The following is a 24,959-nucleotide window of genomic DNA, read 5'->3' on the forward strand; positions in this document are numbered from 1 at the left end:
GCGCCCAGCGCGGCGCCTGTCCATCCCGCTTCAGAATTTAGATGGAACGCATCTCGATAATCAACAGACGCAAGCTGGTCTGTCACGGCAAGAGCCGAGCATTTCTCCGCCCAACGTTCCTCAAATGTCTGCCAACCTTCCTGGTATCTCAACATACTGGGACCAACCCTACGATCGTTTCGACGACGATGTTAGCCCAGGGTCACCTATAGATCCAATGGCTCTACAGGCTGCGCTCCCTCCGGGTCTGGATCGCCATCAGCCAAGTCCTCCAATGCCTTCTACACCGGTTCGTACATACGACCCGCCTGCTCCCTACGTCGAAGATGCGCCGAGTACCGAATATGCCGAGTCCGATCGAGTTCCCTTGACAGCTGGAGTTGAGCCTATATCTGGTTCTTTATCTGCTAGTAATTTGGATAATCGAAATCGAGACAGTTTTCAAACGGTTTCAAGCCTGGAAAACAGCCCGTCGCGCGGTCGCAATACGAGAAGCCTCGGCGAAGATTTGAGAGCAAGCTATGGGTCAACTCGAAATCGCAACTTTGGCGCTTCTCTTAACCCCAACGAATATCAGAGGTCAAGATCGCCTTCTACATCAGGCGCTTTGTCCCGTGCTGGCTCGATCGTGCGAGCAATGTCACAGAGAGTTGTCAACATTAGCGGAGAAACAGAAGTCATTGATCATCGTGCATCGAGGCATCGCTCCCGCTCACCTAGTAGACATGATCAAGATAGGAACCGGGATACGATGAATTCGATGTTTGCCGATACTTCGTATCAACCACAGTTGGTTCGTTCGTCAAGCGAAAAATCTACAGAACCACGTTTTAATGTGACCGAAGCTGAGCCAGATATGCCGAGGCCCCCTTTACCAAATCCTCTCAAAGGAAAGTCGCTGGGAATCTTCTCGCCGGACAACCCTTTGAGACTACGACTCTGTGACCTCCTGGTCAACCCATATACGGAGCCATTCTTGCTTCTTTTGATAGTCTTGCAGGCTATTCTTCTCGCGGTTGAGGCAGCTCCGAATGTATTTGAGAATGGACGCCCAGAAAGATGGGGACAGCATCCTATTGATTGGGCTATGCTTGCCCTTTTCATTATCTTCACTTTGGAGATTATCTCGCGTATTATTGTGTCAGGCTTCGTGTTGAACGCAGCAGAGTACAGTACCATTGACCGTAAACGAGGAATTCGAGCCGCAATAGCAGACCAGTATCGTACTGTTTTCCAACCTGAGCGGATTAAATCTGTAAAGAAGAAGTCGCAATATCGACCTGAACCGTCAGCAATCTCAAGATCTTTTACAACGTTTATGCAAGGCCAGCAAGCATTGCCAAGAACTCTGGAAGAGCACCAAAGGTTTCAGCTTGCTCGACGAGCATTTCTACGCCATTCCTTCAATCGTTTCGATTTTGTTGCCGTTGTCTCGTATTGGATCACTTTCTGTTTAAGCATTTCTGGCCTCGAAACTAAACACGATCTTTATGCATTTCGAATGCTGAGTTGTTTACGAATTCTGAGATTACTTGCTCTAACGAACGGTACCGCGGTAAAGTTGACATGATACCTGAACATATGAACACACGCTTACGTATTCTTAGATTATTCTCAGGAGTTTAAAGAAAGCAACGCCTTTACTCGTTCGAGTTGCATTTCTCATCACATTCTTCTGGCTTCTGTTTGCAATTATAGGGGTACAGAGTTTCAAGGCTAGTTTGAGTCGGCAGTGCGTGTGGCTTGACCCCCTTGATCCCACAGACCTTGATGCTTCCTACACAAATGAAGAAGCTTTTTGTGGTGGTTACTTGAACAACCAAACGGGCGAAACCATGCCTTGGCTCAAGTTCAACAATTCAAAGTCCTTGACGGACCTTATGAACGGAACCAACGAAGGGAAGGGCTTCCTGTGTCCTCGGGGTTCCATTTGTCTTCAGCAATCCAACCCACACAACGGCACGGTCAATTTTGACAACATTTTCAACTCCCTAGAACTTGTGTTTGTCATCATGAGCGCAAACACCTTCTCCGATCTTATGTACATGACCATGAGCTCGGATTATGTCCAGGCTGCTCTCTTTTTCGGTGCAGGCATCATGATCATGATGCTGTGGTTGACGAACTTGTTGATTGCGGTCATTACCTCATCCTTCCAGGTCATTCGTGAAGAGAGTAAAGCCAGTGCATTCACTGTCAGCCAGGAATCGCCGGTGCAAGCTCGATCCGATGAGAGAATTCGCCGAACATCTTCTTTACAACGCATGTTCTATAAAACCCGCGCAGTGTGGATTCTGACCATCACTTTTGGGTTGCTATGCCAGGCGTGCCGCAGTGCAACCATGTCAGCAAGACGAGAGCGTTTCATCAACACTGCCGAGATCATCGTTACCATTCTTCTCGATATCGAGATGATCTTCCGGATTGCAACTGATTGGAATTACTTCCACAAAAGTTGGCGTAACCTCTTCGACCTCGGCCTTGCGATTATCACTTCCATCATATTAATCCCTCCTATTCGCTATACCAGAGCGTATTGGTGGTTGACGGTGTTCCAAATCCTGAGAGTTTATCGTATTGTGTTAGCAATACCAGTGACAAGGGAACTTATTCTTCTCGTTTTGGGCAATGCAGCTGGTATCGGAAACCTGATGTTCTTTGTGTTTCTGATGACATTTTTGGTAGCGATTTTTGCTGCCCAGTTGTTCAGAGGCGAAATTCCCGTGTATGAAGATGGCGAGCTCAATCGTATCTCGTTCTACACCATTTACAACTCCTTCTTGGGTATGTACCAAGTTCTGACAAGTGAGAACTGGACAGATATTCTTTATACTGTTACCTCCTACACTAGGCACAAGAATACCTCATGGATAGGGGCTATTCTACTTATTGGCTGGTTCATTGTGGCTTTCTTCATTCTCATCAATATGTTCATTGCTGTAATCCAGGAGAACTTTGATGTATCCGAGGACGAGAAACGGCTTCAACAAGTCAAGGCTTTTCTTCAAAGGCGAGACCTTGGAGCTTCATCTAGCAACCTGGCCCTTTCCACAATCTTCGGTCTGTCCAAACATCGCAAAAATAAGGATCCTCTCGACTACGGGCCAGCAACAGTCGAGATGCTTCTCAAGGACGCCGTGGTCCGCGAATTTCTGGATGATCAAATGAATCCCAAACCTGAGGAGGACCGGCTGCACCATGCCCCTATTAGAAGCGCAACTACACTGTTGGGTGGTGAGATCAAACCTGGCCGTCTCTCTGCCATGTGGGGAAGGGTGAAAGGGTGGTTTAGCGACAAAGAGCCCAACCCCTTTTATTCCAGCTTGCGGTTTGACGGCGCGAACGATACTTCGGATCCTCGACAAATGGCTGAACAGGCAATGTCTGCCACTATGACTCGAAAGAGGGCTCAGCGAGAGTATCTTGCGAAGTACCCAAATTACAATACCTCCTTGTACATCTTTTCACCAAACAACAGCTTACGCCGGCTTTGTCAGCGGGTCGTTGGTCCTTCTCGGGGCATTGAGCGTATTGATGGTGTAGTGCCTGATACCCTCCTTTGGTACTCCTTCACGATATTCATTTACGCAGCAATCGTGGCTATGGTCGTCCTTGCATGTGTTACCACTCCTCTTTATCAGAAGGAGTATCAAGAACAGCATCAGTTCAGTATTAGGAATTGGTACATCTGGACAGATATGGCTTTTGCGATCGTGTTTACTGTCGAAGCTGCGATCAAGATCATTGCGGACGGACTCCTGTGGACCCCAAATGCATACTTGCGAAGTTCCTGGGGATTCATGGACTCAGTCGTTTTGGTCACTCTATGGATCAATGTTGTTACGCTCCTCATCAATGACGGCGCTATTTCCAGAGCAATAGGCGCATTCAAGGCGCTTCGTGCACTTCGACTGCTGAATGTTAGCAACAGCGCTAGAAATACCTTTCACGATCTCATTATCGTTGGTTGGTGGAAAATCCTAGGCGTGAGTTGCCATCTCCTTGCATGTAGCCATGTTCTTCGCTAATTGCTTCCCCAGGCCGCGTTTGTCTCGATGTCTCTGCTCATCCCGTTTGCCATTTATGGTCTCAACCTATTCAACGGCTTGCTTCTGTCATGTAACGATGGTGGTGACGGAATTAATACCATGGATAATTGCTATGGCGAGTTCGAGAGTACACCGTTCAGCGACGATTGGCCAATGCTTGCTCCGCGTGTTGCAGCGAACCCCTTCTTCAGCTTCGACGATTTTGGGGCATCTTTATTTATTCTTTTCCAGATCGTTAGTCAAGAGGGATGGACAGACGTCTCTTTTGCCGTTCAAGCCATTACCGGCCGCATGAAGCAGCCCCAAGATCTAGCGTCAGAGGGCAATGCCATCTTCCTTGTCGTATTCAATCTGTTGGCCACCGTCTTCGTACTCACACTCTTTATCTCTGTCTTCATGCGGAATTATACCGAACAGACGGGCGTCGCTTATTTGACAGCGGAACAACGGTCATGGCTCGAATTGCGAAAGATACTGAGGCAAATTTCACCTTCAAAGAGTTCTTATGACGATTCTGAGAAGAGTTGGAAGAAATGGTGCCACAAGAGAGCTATCGAAAAGAAGGGTAAATGGTACCAGACAATTACCGTTGTTCTAGTACTGCATTTGATCGTGCTTGTCTCGGAATTCGCCAGTGAGCCATGGTGGTGGACGCGGTATCGCGACTTTGTTTTTTTCGCCTTCATCGTGGCATACACGGCTAACATTGCAATTCGAATCATTGGCTTGGGTTGGGTACGTTTCCGACGAAGCTCGTGGGATCTCTACTCTCTGTTCATTGTCTTCGGGGCATTTGTTTCAACTCTCGCGTTACTCATATCAGACACTGAGATTGAAACCTATGTTCAGCTACATAAGGTGTTCTTGGTTGCCATTGTACTCCTCCTCATTCCCCGCAACGACGCACTGGACCAGCTGTTCAAAACGGCAGCTGCTAGTCTGACAGTTATTGGTAACTTGCTTGCCACCTGGCTGGTATTCTTCCTGGTCTTCGCCATTGCTATGACTCAAGCTTTTAGTTTGACACGATTCGGCGAAGAGACTGCGGAAAACATAAATTTCCGAACCGTCCCCAAAGCTCTGATTCTGCTATTCAGAATGAGTCTAGGTGAAGGATGGAATGCTGTCATGGAAGATTATGCCAGCATAGAGCCGCCGCTTTGCGTTGACGAGCCTAGATTCTTCGACAGTGACTGTGGTAGCGAATCGTGGGCCAGAATCCTGTTCATCGCATGGAACATCGTCAGTATGTATATCTTTGTAAACCTGTTTGTATCACTCATCTACGAGAGCTTCAGTTACGTCTTTCAACGCTCGAGTGGCATGGCTGTTGTTGATCGCGATGAGATTCGACGGTTCAAAGAAGCTTGGCGAAGCGTTGACCCAGCAGGCACTGGGTATATCACGAAGGCAGCTTTCCCGCGTCTTCTTGGCGAACTCTCAGGTGTCTTCCAGATGCGCATTTATGATCCAGAGGACAGCGTTCACTCTATTTTGGAAGACATAAGGGATGATGTGAAACTCACACATCACTCGTCCATCGCGACGACCAGCGGATTCAGTGGCATTGACCTGAACAAACTCAATGCACGGCTGAGGAGGATTGACGTGGAGAAGGTGCGCCACCAGCGTCGGCGTTTTAACATTTTTTACGAGGAGGTCTTGGTGTCCGCAGATCCCGACAGGGGCATCTCTTTCACGAGTGTTTTGATGATTCTTGCTCACTACAACATCATCAGTGATAACAAGAGCCTGAAGTAAGCTATCCCCCCCCGCCGCACATCTGTACACCAAGGCTGATAAAAAGAAACGCAAAGACTCGAAGAGTTCCTAAGGCGTCGAGCTCGTCTCCAGCGAGTAGACGACCAAGTCCGACGTGGCGTGGTCTTGGGCTTCTTCGACACATTGTAAGCTATCTATAGCCGGACCCAGGAAAAGAAAATTGCTCACCATCAACACAGATATTATTCAAGACAATTCAAGAAACATATGCTACGAAAGCACTCGGCCCGCATGACGGCAGTGCCACAGCTGAACATTCCAGAGATTCTTGTTGAGAACGATCTGAGTGACGATGAAACAGGTGGAGCAGGGCCGAGATCTCCCCTCTCACCAGCCTCGCGTCCCTCGAGTGTTGACGCAGGCGAGCCACGAAACTGGCTGGGATCTGTGGATCTGTCGTTGCACGACACATCGTGGAGTCATCCTCTCAGTTTCCCCAGAGCCGCGCCTCCATCGCCCACAACACCTGCCCAACCATCAGCCTTTAGCTTTGAGATCGAGGAGGATGATCCACATGAACAGCAGCAACAATCGACGACGCAAACAAGATCATCAGCGCCCTCGGGCCGCGAGAGTAATCATTTGGACCCCGTTAGCCCTGTGCAAGTCCGTGGCATGCTTGACGACTCGGTTTGGGGCGAGAGCATTCGCCGCAACGCCACCGTTCGACAAACACATAATAAGGGCTCACAAGGGTATGATGGTTTTCACTGAGGGGCAAACGGTTGGAGGAGTTGAAGCTACTGTTTACATGGAACTTGTGAGGAGGAGGGAAGTCGTCCATTTTTGATGGTGAAACAATACGATCATGCACATTCATCAATGGAGGAGGTTGTGTTCAGGAAAAGAACTCATGGCATAATTCAAAACTGAGCACGGCGTTCCAGGGCAATCAACACATGAGCGAAAGGGAAAAGGAAAGGAGGGGCCAAAGCTATCCCCAGTATCTAGTTTCGGTCGAAAGATTTAAAATGGACACATATTGTTCATCATGCACAGTACGAAAGGGTAACAGGACGGCATCTGTGTAGCCCAGTGCGTTGATACTTATGAACAAGGTTGTGTGAGACTGGAGACCTGACGCTTGTCTGATCAACGCATGCCTGCGACAAAACACCCTTGCTTCGTAATCCTGGTGATGCTCCAACTCAAAGTAAATTGATGGACAATGCGACTGTTTCAGCCGCTAGTTGTGACGTTGAAACAATCCGTGCGCCCACATTCCGAGCCCCTGACATATTCTGAAGCAAGGACTATGGTTCTCTTTTCTACACTGCCACTTTCTTTCCTGGGTCTCTTGTCCGTCGTCGAGAGTGAATTGATAGATAAAGGTAAAGGTGGTGCCTCTTGCTTTTGCTCCTTTTGCTTGCTTTGTCTATCTTTGTGCTACCCAAAGAACCATCCCTCGCTCGTTTCTTGTTGACGAGACCAAGACCAAGAGTCTGATAGAAACACTTGACAGGCTGTGCCTCTCTTTTCTACCTCTTGAACTCGTTCGCTCATTGAAACCCCTGATTTATCATACGACAACTGCTGGACAAGTTGCTCGTTAGCTCTTTCGCCTCAACGACCATCACGATCATTTGCATGAACGCGACGCCTATTACGCCGATACCATAATTCGCCATTACGCGATAAACACATTCGCTCTTGGCTCTTCTTAAAAACTCTCATCCAATGGCTCATACCTCCCGCTTCGAAGCCATGACTTCTCGCTTCTCACCGTCTCGTCTGCGTAACTCTCTCCGTCGCAGCTCATCAGCCTCCACCTCCACTCAGGCTTCCTACTCATCAGTCAGCACGACAAGCTCGTCCCCTGTCCTTGCCATCAACAGCATCATCTCGCGACAGCCTTCTCTATTGCATCTAGAGGCTGAGCGCAAGAGCTTCGGCAGTGAGTTGAGCCTGCTTGAGCCCAGGCCCATTGTCTACTGGGGCAGTGTGGAGGAGCGCATCGGTTAATGTCTTTATACGCATGAGATATTGCTTTATGGTTTACACGTTGGAAATTACAATTTCTAGGGATTTAATGTGGCGTTAGGCTTGCCTTTTGGATCTCTGGCAGGCCAAACGGCGTTTGTGTGACTTGCATGGTTATTCTTCAATTCTTGACCGAGCTACGGTTCGGTACGGCATCAAAGATGATTGATGTTGCCAAATTTCACATTCAGTTTCAAATTAAACACAATCAAACTTTTAGTCCTCCATTGCTGTCTGAGACCCCCAAAGAAAAACAGTGCATTATCATGATCATTGCTTTTCATACAGTGTCATATCCTCGGGCACGATATCAAGCAAGGGTTCGAAACGCCTGTCAAGGCCCACAAACACTCCTGAAATACTCGTGTAAAGAACAACGGTGACATCGATGCTACTTTTGATCAACGCTTGAAGATCAATGCATGATTAGCCCATGCCTGAAGATCCCGTGAGATCTTTCGACGAGACGACGGTGCAAATGGTGCTCTCAGTGTGAGACAACAATGATCGCCGATGAAATCATCAAGCGATAATGTCTTTTCGCCGTAGAAGGCAAAACAAGAACCCAGATCGATAGAGACGCATGTCAGTTGGAGGGAAACTCGTACGGCGATGGTGCTAAGGGCCTTGTCTGGAATCAACAGTTGATACCACCCCGCGAAACAGAGAGGGTCTCTAGATCTTGGCGGAGCTTCAGGTATCGTCCGGCTCCTCTCCACCCTGTCATGTTCACGGACCCGTAGGCGGGATGGTATGATTCGCGATGTGAGGCTCGACAAGAGAAGCGACACTGTAATATAGACGACTCGTCAAGAACCAGGCAGCACTTGTAGCCAGAGCCAATGCCACAGCCATGAACATCAGCATGGTAGACCGCATCTGAAATGCTTCGTCTGCTTCCATCTTCATGAGCTTCTTCTGCTTGCTGTGATAGTGCCAGCGACCATGGGCATCATGATCCCTATGGCCAATGTGTTGGTATGGCTGGAGGAACCATCGGGGCACCCATTTCGCTTGCCAGTTACCGGTACCGTAGAAGTTGTTGCGGCCAGCGGTATGGCGAAAGTCGACCAAGAGGAGTGAGAAGAGGAAGACAGTTATGTTGACAGGCGTCATGATGAGCTAAAAGACCTGTGTCAGTGGTATTGTGACAAGCAGAGAATATGGCCTTGTTCGTTGATATCATGATACTTTGAAAAAAAGAGAAGAGGAGAGAAGCTAAGCCAAGACAAGATAAGACAAGATGCTTTCCATCCTCTTTAGCAATAACCATAGACAATGTCCGAACGAGGAGTGACCTACAGAATAGAGAGTAGAGGGCTGTTTATTGTCAGCATTCTCAGGCTGGGGACCAAATTTGGCCATGATGGGAGATATGAATATGGTATTGTAACTAGGTATTGTAATGAGTGTCGAGGAGATGTTGACGGTGGATGTGAGTTCAAGTTCATAAACAAACACATGTCCCAAACACTTCGTTTCTAAGGTAGGTTCGTTGTTAGTACGTTTTAATTCGAGGGCCCATCTGATCAAGTGAATCAGACAAGAGCTTATGAATTGGTTGTGGCTCACTTACGTAGCCGCCCTAGTGAGGTCATCGCGTGGAGGCTGCTAGCTAACTTAATGGATGCCCGCAGGATTCCTTCCCGAAGCTCCCGATCACCAATATCAATACAATTCTTGTACTTGCTGCGGGGAAGCTCTACATTGGATCGAGAGAAAGACCCTTTCCCGTCAGTTCGAAACCCGACAAATGAGGGTTTCGTACGTTTCACATTCCTATACCATTACCATCTGAGCCATGCAACATACTGTCCAATCTCTAGCAGAATCATCCTCAGTCCTTCTGCCAAGCCACCATCACAAATCATCCAGCCTCATCGTGATTCAACGTACCTAGTATATGCGGCGTCGATCATTCCCACCCAAGCTCCAAATCCAGGTACTAATAGGATCCGGCCAGGCACAATTTCCGGATCTTCGCCTCAAGGTGGGAAATGGTTACTCGAGTTTCAATAGGGATATCTCATTACAACGGAGGTGACATAGCGCTTACAAGCAGCCCAACCATTACAACCCCCCTCTTTTAGCCTGATATACAGCCAGCCATTGATTTTCCAGAGCGCCGTTTGCCCATGAATCCCACGCCCCCCGGTGCCTATGCATATCAACGCCTTCTTGCCTGACCCATCATATGTCCTCTTTCAGCGCGCATTGTGAATGTCGAGGACAAGGATGTCCTGAGCGCCAATTCGGGTCAAATCGTCCATAACCAGAGCAATCTTTTTCTTCTCGACCATGGAGCTGACTGCAACCCAGCCCTCCTCGTCAAGAGTGGTAACTGTCGCTGAGCGCTTCCCAGGAGTAACCTTGGTAGCCTCAGCCAGACGGCTTCGCTCGACATTGTATTGGCACAGGACGTAGCTCTTGGCGGTGATAACACCACGGATACGCGAGGTGATGAGGTCGATGAGCTCAGGGTTTGATGGCGATTTTGACTTGATGAGCACGGCGGTAGAGTCGACGACAGTGTCAATGGCCTTGAGCCCAGCAGCTCGCATGGTCTCTCCAGATTCTAGACGTTGATCGTTAGTTACGGTCCGTCACAGTCGGTGAGGCAGGCCTCGAGTATTCCACATACCGACAAGGTCGACAATGCCCTCAGCAACGCCAAGAGCACATGCTGCCTCGACACTTCCACTCAACTCAACAATCTTGGTGCGCATCTTGCGAGGCGAAAGCTCTCCCTGTGCATTCTCACCCTGCTCAAGCTTCAGGAAATAGTCGGCAGCCAGGTTGACGAAGCTCGTCCCAATCGTCTTCCCAATGAGATCCTCGGGGGTCTTATACTGGCCCTTCTCGGGAACCTGGACCTGAAGCTTGCAGCTGCCGAAGCCCAGTTCCATAACCATATCAGAGCCAGCAACCTTATCGTCGGGTGACGACAGGTCAACAGAGCTACGTCGCAAGTGATTATAGGCACGGACTGAGGCATCATGTTCCTGAACTTGGTCCCATCCGGTGATACCAAGGTCGCAACGACCCTCGCCGACGAACGTTGGAATGTCGGCGGCGGGGAGGAAAATCAGGGCAATGGGGAGATTCTTGACGAGAGCGATATCGAGACGGTTCTCACGACGGAATTGGACGTCGGCGCCCTCGAGGAGGTTTAGTGTGGCAGCATTGAGACGGCCCTCTGTGATGAATGAGCATAAGAATGTCGATTGGGAGGATATGAGACGACTCACTCTTGGGCACAGCAAAAAGCAGACGGCCTTCGAGACTGGAGGGGATTTTGAATCAGTGACCACATAGTGAAGGTGGGATATTGAGGGACGATTTCGATGGTGCTGAGGTAACAACGGGGCGGACCAACCTGTTGACGAGATCCATGGCTTGCTACAGAAGTGCTACAATGCAATGCTTCTTCCCTTGGACTAGGTATGGGTAGTTTGAATTAGGTAAATCACACAGCAAGGTAAGGCAGTCGGGGAATTTATTATTGTCTGTGGTGACTGCTAATGACTCCGACTGCGGGGCTTCAGGACGATGGCGGGGCTTCGTGTATTTGGCGGTGGCACCAGCATGCATGATTTCATACGCTGGAGCAATGTGATTGGGGCTCTGATCAGGTACCACATAACCAAATCAACACTGACATAGACCGACCATCGGGGGAAAGATGTTAACAGGCCCACCAATTAGGAGACGCGCAGATAACACGGTGCTGAAGATAGAGTCATACATCCAATAGAGGTGGATGGATGGTTTCTCGAGTCGATATCAAATATTAAGCATCCATGTTTCAAGTTACGAATTGAGGCCTGTATTTTGAGAAATATGCTGAAACAACGTGTACCCAAAGATGTAAGGTATTTATTGTATTGGAAGAATAGACTTCTGATTGAATTCGCCAATCATTCTTTACTCTGTTGGTAACCACAATGCCTTTCTGTAATCACTCCCAATTGAGTTCTTGTAAACATCTTGTCGTTACAATTGCCCAACTTAAAATGTCTTGTGCACTGGATTCGTACCATGTATCATGCGGTTGAGATTCCAACCGAAGTTAGGCCGGATTGGCAGCAATCAGACGAACAATAACTAGGTGGCCGAGCCGTTATCAGGCGAGACACAATGAATTGTAAGGACGTTGAACAAAGCCTTTAACCAAGACATTGCGGGTTCGAGGGCAAGGAATCGATCAAGGTAGTCTCTCCATCAGGTAGAATCCGCAACACAAGTATTTATCACACGGGGATGCAGCCATGTCATTCAGCGAGCAATGTGGCTGGCTGGGGTACTGACCGAAACAACATTCTCCGAGCAACTTGAATAGAAGATGGTGTGCTCGCTCAGTATGTGTTACTTACTGTCTGTGAGTGTGGTATCATGTGGCTTGCGTTCGTTGATATGCACCTTTCTTTTCCTCGCCTTCGCGGATGTTTGCCCGTCCATTCACCTTGTGCTACACTCTCTTGGAGGTGTGCTACCTATGTTCTTTTTCCTGTCTTGTTTCTTTTTTTCCGTCTCTTTGCTGACACCTACTTGATAAACCCCGATAGCCCAGTCCTTGTCAAGTCTCAGTCAAGGTCTCAGTCAAGGTCTCAACCGCAACAAAGTCTTTGTCCACTTCAGCCCAGCTCACTCAGTCCAGTCCAGAGCTGAGGAGCCACAGATCGATCTTGGCTCCCCTCGCTCGCTAAGCTGCCTCAGCTACCGGGTTGGTTCGGTCCAAGCCCTCTATGACATTCTGTCTAATTCTCGGGGACGCCTAGATATGCTATGCCATACCTTAACCACTGCGTCGGGATAGAACTGAAATCATCGTGTAGATCAGAGTTTATGAGCTTGAGACCATTACGGCAATAAGTCCTAGGATAACGAAGCCTGAGCCAGGGAATCGAAACCCTTTTAGCGCTCTCGGCCCGCGCCACTTGGGAGCTAAACCTCCAGCTCCACCTCAAACTTTCCATCAATTTACACTTTACCTTCAGCCGGGCTTCTGGGTTCTCCACCTGCCGCCGCCCGCGCGACGTCGACGACATCCATCCCATACCTTGTGCCTCCAGCGCCTAAGCAGCTAAGGTACCTAACTGACTCTACTTTGCCTTGCTTTGCTTTGCTTTGCTTTGCTCTGCTTCACTTACATCCTACCCTGTCCTACCTTACCTTACTTTGTATCGTCGGCCTCTCCTTTTGGTGGCTTCGCCTTTTGGCGCTTTCTTCTCCCCTCAAGGCCGACATCTTGTCTCGTCTTGTTTCGCTTCTCTTCGCTCTTTGGCTCAGGACGAACTCCAAGGGGATTTCGACGCAACGCAACGCAGCAATTGTCGGAGCATATGCTCTTATAGCTCGCCCTGTCCGCACAGATTCTCCTCTTCGCTTCGTCCTCCATAGATCATCCATCCTCTGCGGATACCTACCTCCCCAACCTTTCTGTTCCTTCTTATATTATATTTGAACGCAGACTTACACTCGGCACCAATTCTCGATAACCTTATCATCTATCGCAAAACGCAATGAATTCTGCCTATCACCCGCCCGACATGTCGCAGCGAATCCCTGGCCCTGCCTATTCTTCCAGCGCACCACCACCACCACCACCACCACCACCACCACCACCAATTCATACCTACCAACAACACCAGCATCCTCCTCCGCCTCTACCGCCCCCGAGTCAACATCACCACTCGTCCCATCCTCCTCTGCCTCCTCCGCCGTCAGCTCCACATCCTCACCACCAACATCCACCGCCGCCGCCTTCCCACTCGCTATCTTCACATCAACACCATGGCCAACCACCCCACCACCAGCCTCAACCATATGCCCCAGCTCCATATCAACAGTCTCAGCCGAGTCAATACCCTCGGCCCCATCCGCACCAGCAACACGTCCCTCCTCCTTCGCAACATGATGAGCCTCCTCCCCCGCCCTCTTCGGGACCATCCCCCACCGACCATCAGAAAGATTCCGAATACGTTCCCCCGTCCTACTCCAAGATCGAAGAAGGTTCAGGCTGGAAGTACAGGTTTGTGACCAAGGCGTATCCTTCAAACTTTCCTCGCGACCCCGCTGAAACGATTTTATAGTCTCGATGTGAAGCAACAACCCGTACGTGCGCGCATGTGTGGTTTTGGCGATAAGGTCTGTTTCTTTCATTGCCTGTGAGCCCTGATCATATGTCTCACAGTTCTCATTTAGGATCGTCGCCCAATCACGCCGCCGCCATGTGTTCGTCTTGTCATAATCAATACCGAGACGGGTAAAGAGGTTGACTACAAGTACGTTGATGCAGTCGCGAAAGAGAAAAAGGGGGCACCTTGGGTTGTGCTAATGCATAATGTGTAGTACCCTAGACCACGCCATGTTTGTGTTGTCGGTCGATCTGTGGAATCATGATGGTACCAAAGAAGTCAATCTGGTGCGGTCCTCAACCGGGACTGGTGCTATGGCATCCTCAAGTACCTACACTTATTCATCCTTAGAACCAGGGACCCCTTCGTACCAGCAACAATCTCTGCCCCCGAGTCGCGAGTCTGGATATGGCCAATCGCAAGGGATGAACTATGGGCAGGACTATCCCCCACCGGTGCAACAGAGCTATGGTCCAGGTAGGTCGAAACATGAAGAACAACGAGCGAGAACAAATCCTTGTCTGACACAAGAGTAGCACCGTCGTACCCGCCGAGCAGTTCCTTCGGTCCGCCCCAACAATATTACCCGCGACATAGCGGTTACAGTGCCGAACCTTCGGCTCCTCCGCCAGGTGCCCCTTTCCGTAATGGATATGGACAAGATCAAAATGCGCTTACTCGGATGGCAGTAGTGGGAGGTCAACCCCAAGGGATGTTTACGAGAAACTTGATTGGCAGTTTGGCCGCAAGTGCATTCCGTCTCGAGGATACTGAAGGACAATCAGGTATCTGGTTTGTCCTCCAAGACCTCAGCGTCCGTACAGAAGGGACCTTTCGGTAAGGGCAACTGGATTCGGTCTGTGCTGTGGCTTGTAATTGCTAACGCCGAAGTTACAGATTAAGGTTCTCCTTCGTCAACGTTGGACGCCCCGGGGGGCAGGGGACCAACGTAAACCAAGGCCGAGCGCCAATCCTGTCGTCGTGCTACAGCGAGAGTTTCCACGTGTACTCGGCCAAGAAGTTCCCCGGCGTGTGCGAAAGTACACCATTGAGCAAGAAATTTGCAAACCAAGGCATCAAGATCCCGATCCGTAAGGACGCCAACATCAAGGGCGAAGGTGATGAAGAGATGTACGATCAGAACTGAAGAATCTGCGTGAACTATATATCGCCAAGGAAATATCCGTAATTGTTTGGCCATATCAGAGATAGGCTTTGGAAATTTGTCTATTCAGAGAGTTGCAATCCGCAGGAGAAGGAATAGCTGGCGCACACAAAAGGCAATCGGCACTGGAAAACAGGCCAAATCATGACTATCATTTGTACAAGGCCTCAAGATATGTCGCCAAAATGTATAGAGGTACTGTCCTCATCAGACAAGGCGTCATGTCTTTGAATGCTGGGCATAGATGCCGGCGTTGGTGTTTGGAATTGAGTCGATTTCTCATACTTTTTGCTCTTCGTCCTAGCTTGCAATGCAGTGTGTCGGCGATGCTGCAGTTCGACACATCTAGAGAGCCAATAAAGAGTGCGAAACCAAGTGTGGGATCGATCGACAGGGCAGAGGGTTTCCTAGCTTGAGAGCAAAAGATGACTGTATCATGGCCGAACCAGGGGTTCAAGGAGTCAACGTCATCGCACTTAGACAAGCTTAGCCGCCAAATTCGGGGTCTTGTGTCTGATTAGCATGGGACAACCCTGATGGAATCTAGCTATGTATGTACAAGCTACAGGCTATAAGCCACAAACAGCAGCATCCCTTGCACATTTCGAGATTTTGAGGTCATGAGGCTTGTCATTGGATGCCTTTTCGAGCGGGCAGGCTCTTCCCAGCTTTCATAGCTATGAGCCACCAAGCCAGACCAGCCCGTCGTGTCGGGGCACGCCCAGTACAAAAACGGCTATGGACAAACGCTAGTACCGGCACGCAAGAATACAGTATGAGAGTTCACGCCTTGTGCGGGAGCGAGCGCCGCTGGGAACTCGGAGCCCGGCGAGAGCGAAGACGATCTACAGATCTTTGATGAATAGATTCTCTTGGCGACGAGAGACCATTCGGCCAACTTACTTTCTACTTGACCGAACAGCGAGACTCTGAAAGGGGAGAATCTCATGGAAGACTCGTGTTGTCATGACAGACATGAGTCGCATACCTGACGTGGTAGGCGCACAACTCACAGAGAATTTTGATGTTCTCATTTGAAGACCGGCTAAGGAACTTATCCTTCGCTAGGTAGGTCGGAGTACCTTATGCGCTTTTGCAACTATTGGCTCGATATACGATATTCCCCTTTCGGTCCCTGAGCGAGTACTTCGTACAGCATCTTACATTACACCCTGGCATCAAGTGACTCCAAGCTCTCCCGTCAACATCGAACCCCTCATGGGCCTCATAAAAGCTTGTATTGGCTTCGTATATCGGAAGTACCCTGCCAAGATCTGGGGCAGCACGAGGCCATCAAAATTCATTACGCAACCAATTTCTATGACTGGGCATGGCCTCTTAGTGCCATGACCAAGTGGAACTGGCGCACGGGTACTTGCGTCTACTTGTCCTAGACTTGGGCGAGCTTTAACTGAGCCTCATTCTTCAAATGGACAAGGGTTGAGAGGAGGACAGCGCTTTTCAACTAGAGGTTGAAAGAGAGAGTTCGATGATTTGACTCAAGAATAGACTCCAAGGTAGTGCAGAAGAAGCACCTTCAGCTACAACGCCCAGCTGAAGAGATCTCGCCCTACGGCTCACAACCCAGTAGCCCAGGTGTTCGGAGCAGCCTAGTGAGCACAAGGCTAGTCTAGGCCATACTCTATGGCTGGGCGCAGTGGTTCGGTGGGTGTGAAGGGGGGGGGGAAAGGCCGCAGCGCCTAGGAACCTGTCGAATTTTTTTCTCTTTGCCCTGTTTAGTTGATCATGGGAACACTTCCAGGGCAGGGGAAAATTTGGTAGTAAGTTACAACATCAATCACGAGGACTTGGCATTGAGTTAAAAACTGTCACCACCGCCTCCAGCCAGATCTCATTGACTCAAATAGACTTTTCTCTTCATCATTACAATTCCTTAGAGACGTCCTCCTGAGCGTTTGACTTGACAACTTCTCAGTCTACTCAACAACTCCTGGACGGTTACTAGTTTCGTTGTTAGTCACTCAAGAACACGGCGACCACTACCCCCTCAACAAACAACAGCAAACATCTTTCACAATGCTCTCCTCTCACGGTCGAGGTGGTGCTGGCAACATGGCCGACTCAACCCACACTGAGAAGACAGATCCCAGCAAGCTCCAGACTCCCGTCCTCAAGGGCTCTGTTGTCACCACCGGCCGTGGTGGTACAGGCAACATGGCCAAGAACGATGACCCTCGCGAAACTCGCAAGCGTCAGGACGTTGAAGCGTAAGTTTTCTTCATCTTTCCTCCTGCAACTCGATGTCAGGGATCATTCTCTATGGAATCGTTGCTGACCTGAGACAAAAGTATCCCTCGACGCCCCTCATCTGGTGCTCAGCATTCTGGCCGTGGTGGCGCGGGCAACATCTTCAAGGACAAGGAGACAGAGTTGACCCGCAAGCCCAGCAACGACGAAGCGATAACTGACGAGGAGGAGCCTAAGTCTGCCAACTCACCTACTCCTGCTGCTGGCGAGTCGTTGGCTCAGAAAGGCAAGAACTGGCTCTTTGGCAAGAAAGCTTAGGACTTCAGAGACCTTCAAGTCTTGCAACATACTCAATTTTAGAGATGAGAGATTCCATGTTCTACTGCTATTGGGTCTAGTTATTTACAGTACAGCTCGGTGTTTTGGCGCCTTTGACATTGAATCTGAAGCAGGGTTTCTGTCCTGTCTACTATGTTAGGTAGACAATTTTATGAAGGACGGGTCAAGGTACAGGACAACGGTGAAAAGGAGGAAAAGCAAAAGTCAAGATACCAATGGTTCCCATGAATTAAATGATTTACAATTAAAGTGTTATTTTTCTCAGTACCTTGGCCATGCTGTTTTACTAGTATGTTACAATTTTTTTCGTGTCTACTGGTATTCTCTACAATGCTTTTCTGATGCCCTCTCTTATTTACTTTGATGTTCAACCCAGCATAGACACATGGTATCTCCAAATACGCCTTCAACACAGCACACAGTGGGTCTTCCCCACTAGTTCTTTTTGGTCAATCGGTGAATCTCCTCGAAGTAGTGCTTGAGATGATCAGGGTTTACGCCAGGTGTAATTCCTGCATTTGGTCAGCCCCTCGTCCAGCTCAGTGTTATATCATAGAGAACTTACCGTGGCCAAGGTTGGCGATCCAGCCCTTGTTTCCGACCCAGAAGCCCTCGACCATCTCCTCCACGGCCTTGGTGATAGCCTCCTTGGTGCCATACAGTACCCCTGGGTCAGCATTGCCCTGGAACACAATGTTGCGGTCGCCTCGGATCTTGACGGCCTCCTTGGGATCATGCAACCAGTCCATGCCAACTACATTATAACCTAGATCGCAGGCAGAGTCGAGTGCGTACCAAGCACCCTTGGGGAACACGGTCATAGGAACCTTCTCCAAGCCGAGGCTCTGGAGCTTGGCGGGAAGCTTCTCGGCGATTTGCTTCAAGTAGGGCTCAGAGAATTGACGGTAAGAAGAAGGGCCGAGCTCTCCTGCCCAGGAGTCGAATACCATCACCAGCTGTAAAGTTTGCAAGTTAGTCATATACAGTGCATTTCTAGAGGAGAGCATTCTATACCTGAGCACCAGCCTTGACTTGAAGTGCCAGATGATCCACGCAGATATCGGCGATCTTGGCCAAAAGCTTCTTCGACTCCTCAGGATACTTGTAGATCCATGTCTTGACCTGCGCAAACAGCTTGGTGCCACCACCCTCGACCATGTAGCAGAACAGCGTCCAGGGAGCGCCGCAGAAGCCAATCAAGGGCACCTGTCCCTCAAGCTTCTGGCGTGTCAGTGTGATAGCATCGTACACGTAGCCGAGCTCAGCAGCAACATCGACGTTCTTAGCGAGCACCTGGCCGTACTGTCCGTCGTCGGGGTTCTGGAGCGGGTTCGGGAAATGAGGGCCCTTCTTCTCAACCATCTCAACAGTCATACCCATTGCCTGGGGGATGACAAGAATGTCGGAGAAGATAATGGCGGCATCGATGAGACCTGCGAATCGGCGGACAGGCTGGAGGGTGATTTCGGTTGCGACTTCAGGGTCACGGCAGCATTCGAAGAAGTCTCGGTTACCCTTGGCTTCGTGATACTCCGGTAGATAGCGGCCGGCTATCAATCGATCAGGTCAGTCTTGCGGGCTTTTACCTGCAGGCTAAGATAGATATCTTCTCACCTTGTCGCATCACCCACATAGGAGGACGTTCAATGGTCTGACCTAAGTTGCAACACAGCAAGTCTCAGTAGAATTCTTTCTCCATGATTCTCACAACTGAGGCTTGGACAACCCACCCCATGCTGCGCGAAGCAACAAGTCGTTCTTGAGAGGCGCGAATTCTTGTGACATTTTATGTGCTGTTCAGATTATGGTCAAGTAAAATTGGTACAGCAGCTCAGGAATAACTGCAAGTTACAGAATGTGACTTGGAAAAAAGAAGTTCTAGGTACCTAGGTAGTTACATAAACTACAGATACCCCGCCGAGGACTGCCCATGGAATCATGCCTACTTAGTACCTTAGTGCAGGGGTCCTTTCCTTAGTAGCTTAGGTACAGTTGGGGCCGAGCTACTGAGCACAGACAAGGTTGATTCCAAATTAACCAACCAGACCCTATCGGTGCTCGGAACTTTGGACGGACCGACACGCTGTCATTACGATGTTGCTAGGCACAGCGCATTAATAGCTGCATTCAGGATCCATCCCATACGAAGCTATACCCATAACCTCGATCTGCAACACTGTCTCCCTGGAACCGCTCTCATCTGGAAAAGCCTGGATTGAGTGGCCCATCTTCGTCCGCGACAATGCCTTCCGAACGCGAGCTTCAGATCAGCCCTATCGTTCCCGAGTCTGTGGTCCATAACACAAAGGTTCGCCCCCTCGCTTTTAATGAATGTTGCTATCACTAGCGATCCATTATCCACGCTCAAGGTTCCTGCGAGCTGACCATCTATGCAGGCTCTCTCCAACCTCCACAGCCTTACTGCGTCACTTTTTGGGGTCACTGCCGGTGTCCTCGGCCTCGAATCTTACTACGGTTTCCTCGTCTACATCATCTTCTCCTGCATCACTGCTCTCCTGTTTTACGCCCTCAAGGTTGCTCCGGAATCACTCCCCAAAGGCCACGCTCCTCTCGATCCTTCTCGTTATTATCGTGGCTTGTTCGACTTCTGGTTCGGTGGCATATTCAATGGCGTCTCAGGCTTTGTCTTAACTTGGACATTGTTTTATGGCTTGGTTCGGGCATAGATATAAACCATCATATAGCAGCATACGAATGGCGTTCCTGGAGTTATGATAAAAGATATTCAAAGAGACATTGTGACTTGAAGAAAGCAACTAGTATTTAAAAGCATCATTCAGAAAGGTAAACTAGAGGTGTCGGTATTCTATACCAGAAACGTCAAAAGGTTCAATCAACAATCTCAACAACTTGTCCAACAAATCCTTCTAGTCCAGATTTATCCTGACTTCCACCTTCTAATAGTATGACTCGTGAACCCATCTCAATCCATTCACGGTGATGGATAAGCTCCAAGCCCATCTCCACTCCGTCCCTCGTCGCATCGGTTTTCTCCTTCTCGTTACTCGTTTCGAGGTCGTCGTTGAGGTCGAATATCTCCTCAATTTCGTCTGCTTCTCTTTCTCCTGTTTCCCATCCTGGATCTTGACGCGATATCTGGCGTATGCGCGCCACCGTCCGAATACTGGCGATGTAGATATTTACGAAAGAGCCAATTGCAAGGGCCTGGGTATCTGCGTCATCAAAGACCGCAGTAAAGCCGCTCGCAGCTTGCAGCTTCAACCCCGTGTCTGCCATATGTTTCGATGGTATCGCCAAGATCATGCCACGCCGGATACGGGGAGGTTCAGTAGGAATATTGGTGCCCGTATTACCGTTCTGGGAACGGTGACAGAGTGATTGGATGACGAGGCCAATTGATCCGGCTTGTCCAGATTCAAGGGTCAGAACAGGGAGTCTCAAGTTACGTATGCTCACAATCTGAGCGTCATGCCACTCCCCTGGAGTCGCTGATGCAGAGACGGCATTTTTCATGGCAATGCGGGCCAACTCTGCAGAAGAAGGGTGCGAAATCGAGAGTCCGTAGCTACCAGGAGATTGCCTATCCTCCAGGGTTAAGTCACGAGCTTCGTCATCACTTGGTGGGAAAGGCCCAATAACAATCTTGTCCCCGACAGAGAGTCGTCCAAACCTGAGATAGCCAGACACGACAATACCTGGGTCTGCTTGTTTTCCCGAGGCACCGGTCATGTTACTGTACGACGTTGGCAGAGAAAAGGTATCGTCGATATGGAATAGGCATTTCGGCTGCTCTGGATTCAACGCCATCCCAACATAGTCGCGAGCGGTTGGTGTTGGCGGCAATGGCAGGTTCTCCAAAAGTGCATGCAGGAGGCCAATACCACTTCCTCTTACTGCACTTGTGAATGCTATTGGAACAATCTCGGTTAGGTTGCCACTCTCCGAGATCCCCTTGAGTAGGTCTTGGACTTTGGCCGAGTCATCGTCAGGTACTCGTTCTGAGTCCCTCCATATCTTCTGGTCAGGCCGCAGGATTTTGGGTATACGCCCAGCTTCTTTGACAGCCGACAAGATCTTGTTTGTGGTTCTATGCGCGCTTGTCCTGGAAGCGAGATCCATTTTGGTGATGACAACTGCCAAAGGGATATCCAATTTGAGTGATAATGTAAGATGGGCTTTGACAAGATCAGCTCCCACTGATGTTACTCCCAGAACATCCTGCGTTGAGGATGTTGCCCCATGTCCTTTGGTGGCTGTATCTCCATCATCTACAGCCAAGCACAATATGATCCAATGAGGTGCCCAGTTCATCAGCCCACGAAGAACCGTCCGGCGATATCTTGGATGGCCAGCAGAGTCAGAAACAAACACTAAGCGACCACCCTCGGAACAGTCGTGTATATCGATCCAAGACTCGATGTTCCCGTGACTGTAGTTGAGAATTGACTGGTCCTTGTATCCGATGAGTTCCTGAGCTATTGAACTGGTAACCCCCGTGGCCACTTCGTGTCTATGTTTGAGCAAGCTAAGTCGACTGTTGCCACGCCCGTTGTCTAGTGTCCCGGTTGATAGAGTCCCCAAAAGACTTGATTTACCTGATGTGGTAGGGCCAGTGAAAGTGACTCTCAACTGCGATGTTGTTGAACTACCACGGCTGGGTACGGCAGCGCTCTCCGTAATAGCCTGCTCATTCTTATGAGAACTGTTAGTTCCATTCTCCTCATCTAGGAAACCAAAGTTGGGCTTGACAAGTGCTTCAGCAACCCAGAGTTTTCCGTTTCTGATGATTTGATGCGGTGAGGAAACAAAACTGTCGACCAACTCGGTCGACTCAACCCACTCACAGTCGCCAACAATGACTCTCCGATGAACTTCGACAGAACAACCTAGGCTTGCGGCCATTACTCTCAAAGTTGTGAGACTCTCTTCCATCTCATCTTTGGTGAGGCCAACAAGAGTGCCATCATCAGCGACGCCAATCTCATACAAGGCTCCTCTTGATTCCTCCAATCCAGGGACAAGTTCACTCAGCTTCACAGGAGCAGAAAGATCAACGCTGTCATCAGGAAGTCTTGGAATTGCCAGCTCCTTAGAACTGGACGCATGATATGGAGAAGACTGCTGTAGTCTCCACAGGAGCTGAGTAGTCAAGTGCTGGAGCCTCTGTTGACGGGTTTGTTCACGAGCTTGGCTAGACGGTGTGAGGGAGGCGGTTGAGGGCCTGTTTAGCCGAGCGTGGCGCGATGTTCCGGCAGTGCTCATGCTCTTAAATACCCTCCTAGGTCGGAGGAGCAGGTGAAGCTTGTATTCAGTAGGGCCCTCTGGCGGTTCGGCCTGTAGTTTAATGACCCCATACTCAGACAGCAACCCTGGCTGAGGTTCTTGTGCTGGTCGGCGAAGCTCTGTACCCTGAGCGCCTTCATCCTTCCCTGACTCGCTTAGCGGAGTCCAAGGCGAAGAGACCCTTGGAGGATCAGGGTCATAGGTGAATACAGACGCCATTGTCGTGTTATAGTGGGCGTAGGGTTCTTAAGAAGGTTGAAAGAAAAATCCGATAAATAAGTGATACTGAGTATGGTTCTCAAGATATTGATGACAGCATGTGCCGATATAAGAGCGATAAAAGGGGAGAATATCGAGTATACAGAAAAGGGAAAGCGTAACAAATCCGGAATATCATCTTGTTGATTACTTGAAGAAGTGTTGTGGGTTGATCCAAGTGTATTGATCACGTCTCTGGGGGGTTGTGTTAGGGCGGTCAGTTGCCAGCTCAGGAGACGAAGGGCATGATTGAGAGGAAAAGGGAGCCTTGGTGGGTTTATGTAGTTTCGGTCGAGTATGTTTTTTTCGGTAAGATGGATGACTGGAAAATGAAGGCGTCCGCGCTCTTTAGCTCCAGAAAGTTAAAGATAAGAGAGTAAATGTGAGGTAAGGTAATGGAGGCTGAATAAAGCCTCCTAGTTGGCGAGTCAGAGGTGACGCATCGGCCAAGTGACCAATCACGAGAGCCTTATGGGAACCTGGGATACCGTGATCGCCTTAATGGTCCCTTCCGTCAGTTCATATTATTGAACGAGCGGTTGGAATACATTTTAGATGCCCAGGTTAGCAGTCACAATAACTCTCCTCCTACCATTCTATCCATCCCAAATTCAAATGTCTGCCCCTAGCTTTACAACATTTCATACTAAGCATCTGATGCATGATCTCAGATAATACAGTATCTTAATTAGTTCATAGTAGCTCCATACGTATCTGTAAATATACAGAGTACCTTACTTTAAGGTATCTAGTGCTCGGTACTTGCTGTCTTTGTGGGGCCTGGAATTTGTGCATAGGGCCAGTGGATTAATACAGCCGTCCACTAACGTTAGTCGGTTATGGGGAATATATGAGTGCATCTGCACCTAGGCACTGTACTCATCTCATGGCGGAAGTACATTGAGATACCTGGGCCATCTCCTTTGCAGTTTCCATTTGTCTAAATCTCCTTTATGACTCCATATTTAGATTGCATGCTCACAAGGTCTATTGTCTGTCGGTGAGTCACCTCCCTGCTGGTGCAACAACCAGATATCCCAATTTCAGCTTCAGATTTAGAGACAATGAGCTGGCCAGGGAGTCAGAGCCTCAGTTCTTTCTCTACTGGGGAGGGATGGTTCCCAAGCCGTGAAACAATTAGGTACTCATTCCTGAGCCTTTTCTAGAACATGGAATATGGAATGAAAATCTGCGGTCATAGGCTAGGCTCCACAGGTGAAACCATGTTGATACAGGAGTCTGTCTACCCATCGCCATTGCTCTTCAAACAAAGGTCAGGGTCGCTTTGGCTTCACCGTGAACACCTCCAAAGCTTCATATCTTGCTCCGACTCAAATACGATAGCCTTCCATGCTATACACCTTGAAACGCGCATTGTGGAAAATCCGACCTGGCTGAATTTGGGTGTGTCTACGTCGAAGGACATCGAACACGCAGGCGGCGCCATGGCTGACGCATTGAAATGGCTGAGCCACTCTCTCGGAATAGACGGCGATGAGAATCAAAGCCACATTTGCTGGCGGCTCTTAAGTACCTGACGCAATGGAATAAACAACCCACTCGGCTCATCGGTGTTGCTGCAGGACTGGAATGAAAAAAAAAACGATGGCGAATGGCTGTTGCTATAAAGAAATGATTAAGGATTCATGGACTTGCATGGTGAGAGACGGGAGGGTCCAAATTGCGGCTGCGACACCTGGGGCCTGGGATTAGACTAAAGGGTCCAAGTGCAATGCTCTGGATCGGATGTATTGGATCTCGGGCGCTTGTTGGGCG

At 49.3% G+C, this 24,959-nt stretch overlaps 8 protein-coding genes across 8 annotated transcripts; 4 read left to right on the top strand and 4 right to left on the bottom strand.

Moving 5' to 3' along the window:
* Positions 1–124: 124 nt before the first annotated feature.
* J7337_000529 (uncharacterized protein) lies at positions 125–6,545 on the top strand (the record flags this gene model as incomplete). Its single annotated transcript, XM_044818278.1, has 5 exons — positions 125–1,555; positions 1,608–3,986; positions 4,041–5,806; positions 5,867–5,956; positions 6,011–6,545. The coding sequence occupies 5 exons, from the start codon at positions 125–127 to the stop codon at positions 6,543–6,545; spliced, it is 6,201 nt and encodes a 2,066-aa protein (XP_044685980.1).
* A 1,995-nt stretch (positions 6,546–8,540) lies between these two features.
* J7337_000530 (uncharacterized protein) lies at positions 8,541–9,176 on the bottom strand (the record flags this gene model as incomplete). Its single annotated transcript, XM_044818279.1, has 2 exons — positions 8,541–8,933; positions 9,114–9,176. 2 exons carry the CDS (start codon positions 9,174–9,176, stop codon positions 8,541–8,543), a joined length of 456 nt encoding a protein of 151 aa, XP_044685981.1.
* Positions 9,177–10,015: 839 nt separating this feature from the next.
* J7337_000531 (uncharacterized protein) lies at positions 10,016–11,204 on the bottom strand (the record flags this gene model as incomplete). Its single annotated transcript, XM_044818280.1, has 4 exons — positions 10,016–10,386; positions 10,453–11,007; positions 11,060–11,094; positions 11,188–11,204. The coding sequence occupies 4 exons, from the start codon at positions 11,202–11,204 to the stop codon at positions 10,016–10,018; spliced, it is 978 nt and encodes a 325-aa protein (XP_044685982.1).
* Positions 11,205–13,360: 2,156 nt separating this feature from the next.
* J7337_000532 (uncharacterized protein) lies at positions 13,361–15,095 on the top strand (the record flags this gene model as incomplete). The annotated part of the gene is made up of 7 exons (XM_044818281.1): positions 13,361–13,842; positions 13,904–13,958; positions 14,016–14,095; positions 14,163–14,215; positions 14,300–14,425; positions 14,485–14,785; positions 14,846–15,095. 7 exons carry the CDS (start codon positions 13,361–13,363, stop codon positions 15,093–15,095), a joined length of 1,347 nt encoding a protein of 448 aa, XP_044685983.1.
* Positions 15,096–17,150: 2,055 nt separating this feature from the next.
* On the top strand, positions 17,151–17,639 carry J7337_000533 (uncharacterized protein; the record flags this gene model as incomplete). The annotated part of the gene is made up of 2 exons (XM_044818282.1): positions 17,151–17,341; positions 17,423–17,639. 2 exons carry the CDS (start codon positions 17,151–17,153, stop codon positions 17,637–17,639), a joined length of 408 nt encoding a protein of 135 aa, XP_044685984.1.
* Positions 17,640–18,095: 456 nt separating this feature from the next.
* Positions 18,096–19,445, bottom strand: J7337_000534 (uncharacterized protein; the record flags this gene model as incomplete). Its single annotated transcript, XM_044818283.1, has 4 exons — positions 18,096–18,172; positions 18,226–18,616; positions 18,675–19,210; positions 19,391–19,445. 4 exons carry the CDS (start codon positions 19,443–19,445, stop codon positions 18,096–18,098), a joined length of 1,059 nt encoding a protein of 352 aa, XP_044685985.1.
* Positions 19,446–19,902: 457 nt separating this feature from the next.
* On the top strand, positions 19,903–20,347 carry J7337_000535 (uncharacterized protein; the record flags this gene model as incomplete). The annotated part of the gene is made up of 2 exons (XM_044818284.1): positions 19,903–19,968; positions 20,057–20,347. 2 exons carry the CDS (start codon positions 19,903–19,905, stop codon positions 20,345–20,347), a joined length of 357 nt encoding a protein of 118 aa, XP_044685986.1.
* A 163-nt stretch (positions 20,348–20,510) lies between these two features.
* J7337_000536 (uncharacterized protein) lies at positions 20,511–23,144 on the bottom strand (the record flags this gene model as incomplete). Its single annotated transcript, XM_044818285.1, has 2 exons — positions 20,511–22,117; positions 22,238–23,144. 2 exons carry the CDS (start codon positions 23,142–23,144, stop codon positions 20,511–20,513), a joined length of 2,514 nt encoding a protein of 837 aa, XP_044685987.1.
* Between the last annotated feature and the right edge of the window lie 1,815 nt (positions 23,145–24,959).

Source organism: Fusarium musae, chromosome 1 (assembly GCF_019915245.1).
Source record: "Fusarium musae strain F31 chromosome 1, whole genome shotgun sequence".
Lineage (NCBI taxonomy): Eukaryota > Fungi > Ascomycota > Sordariomycetes > Hypocreales > Nectriaceae > Fusarium > Fusarium musae.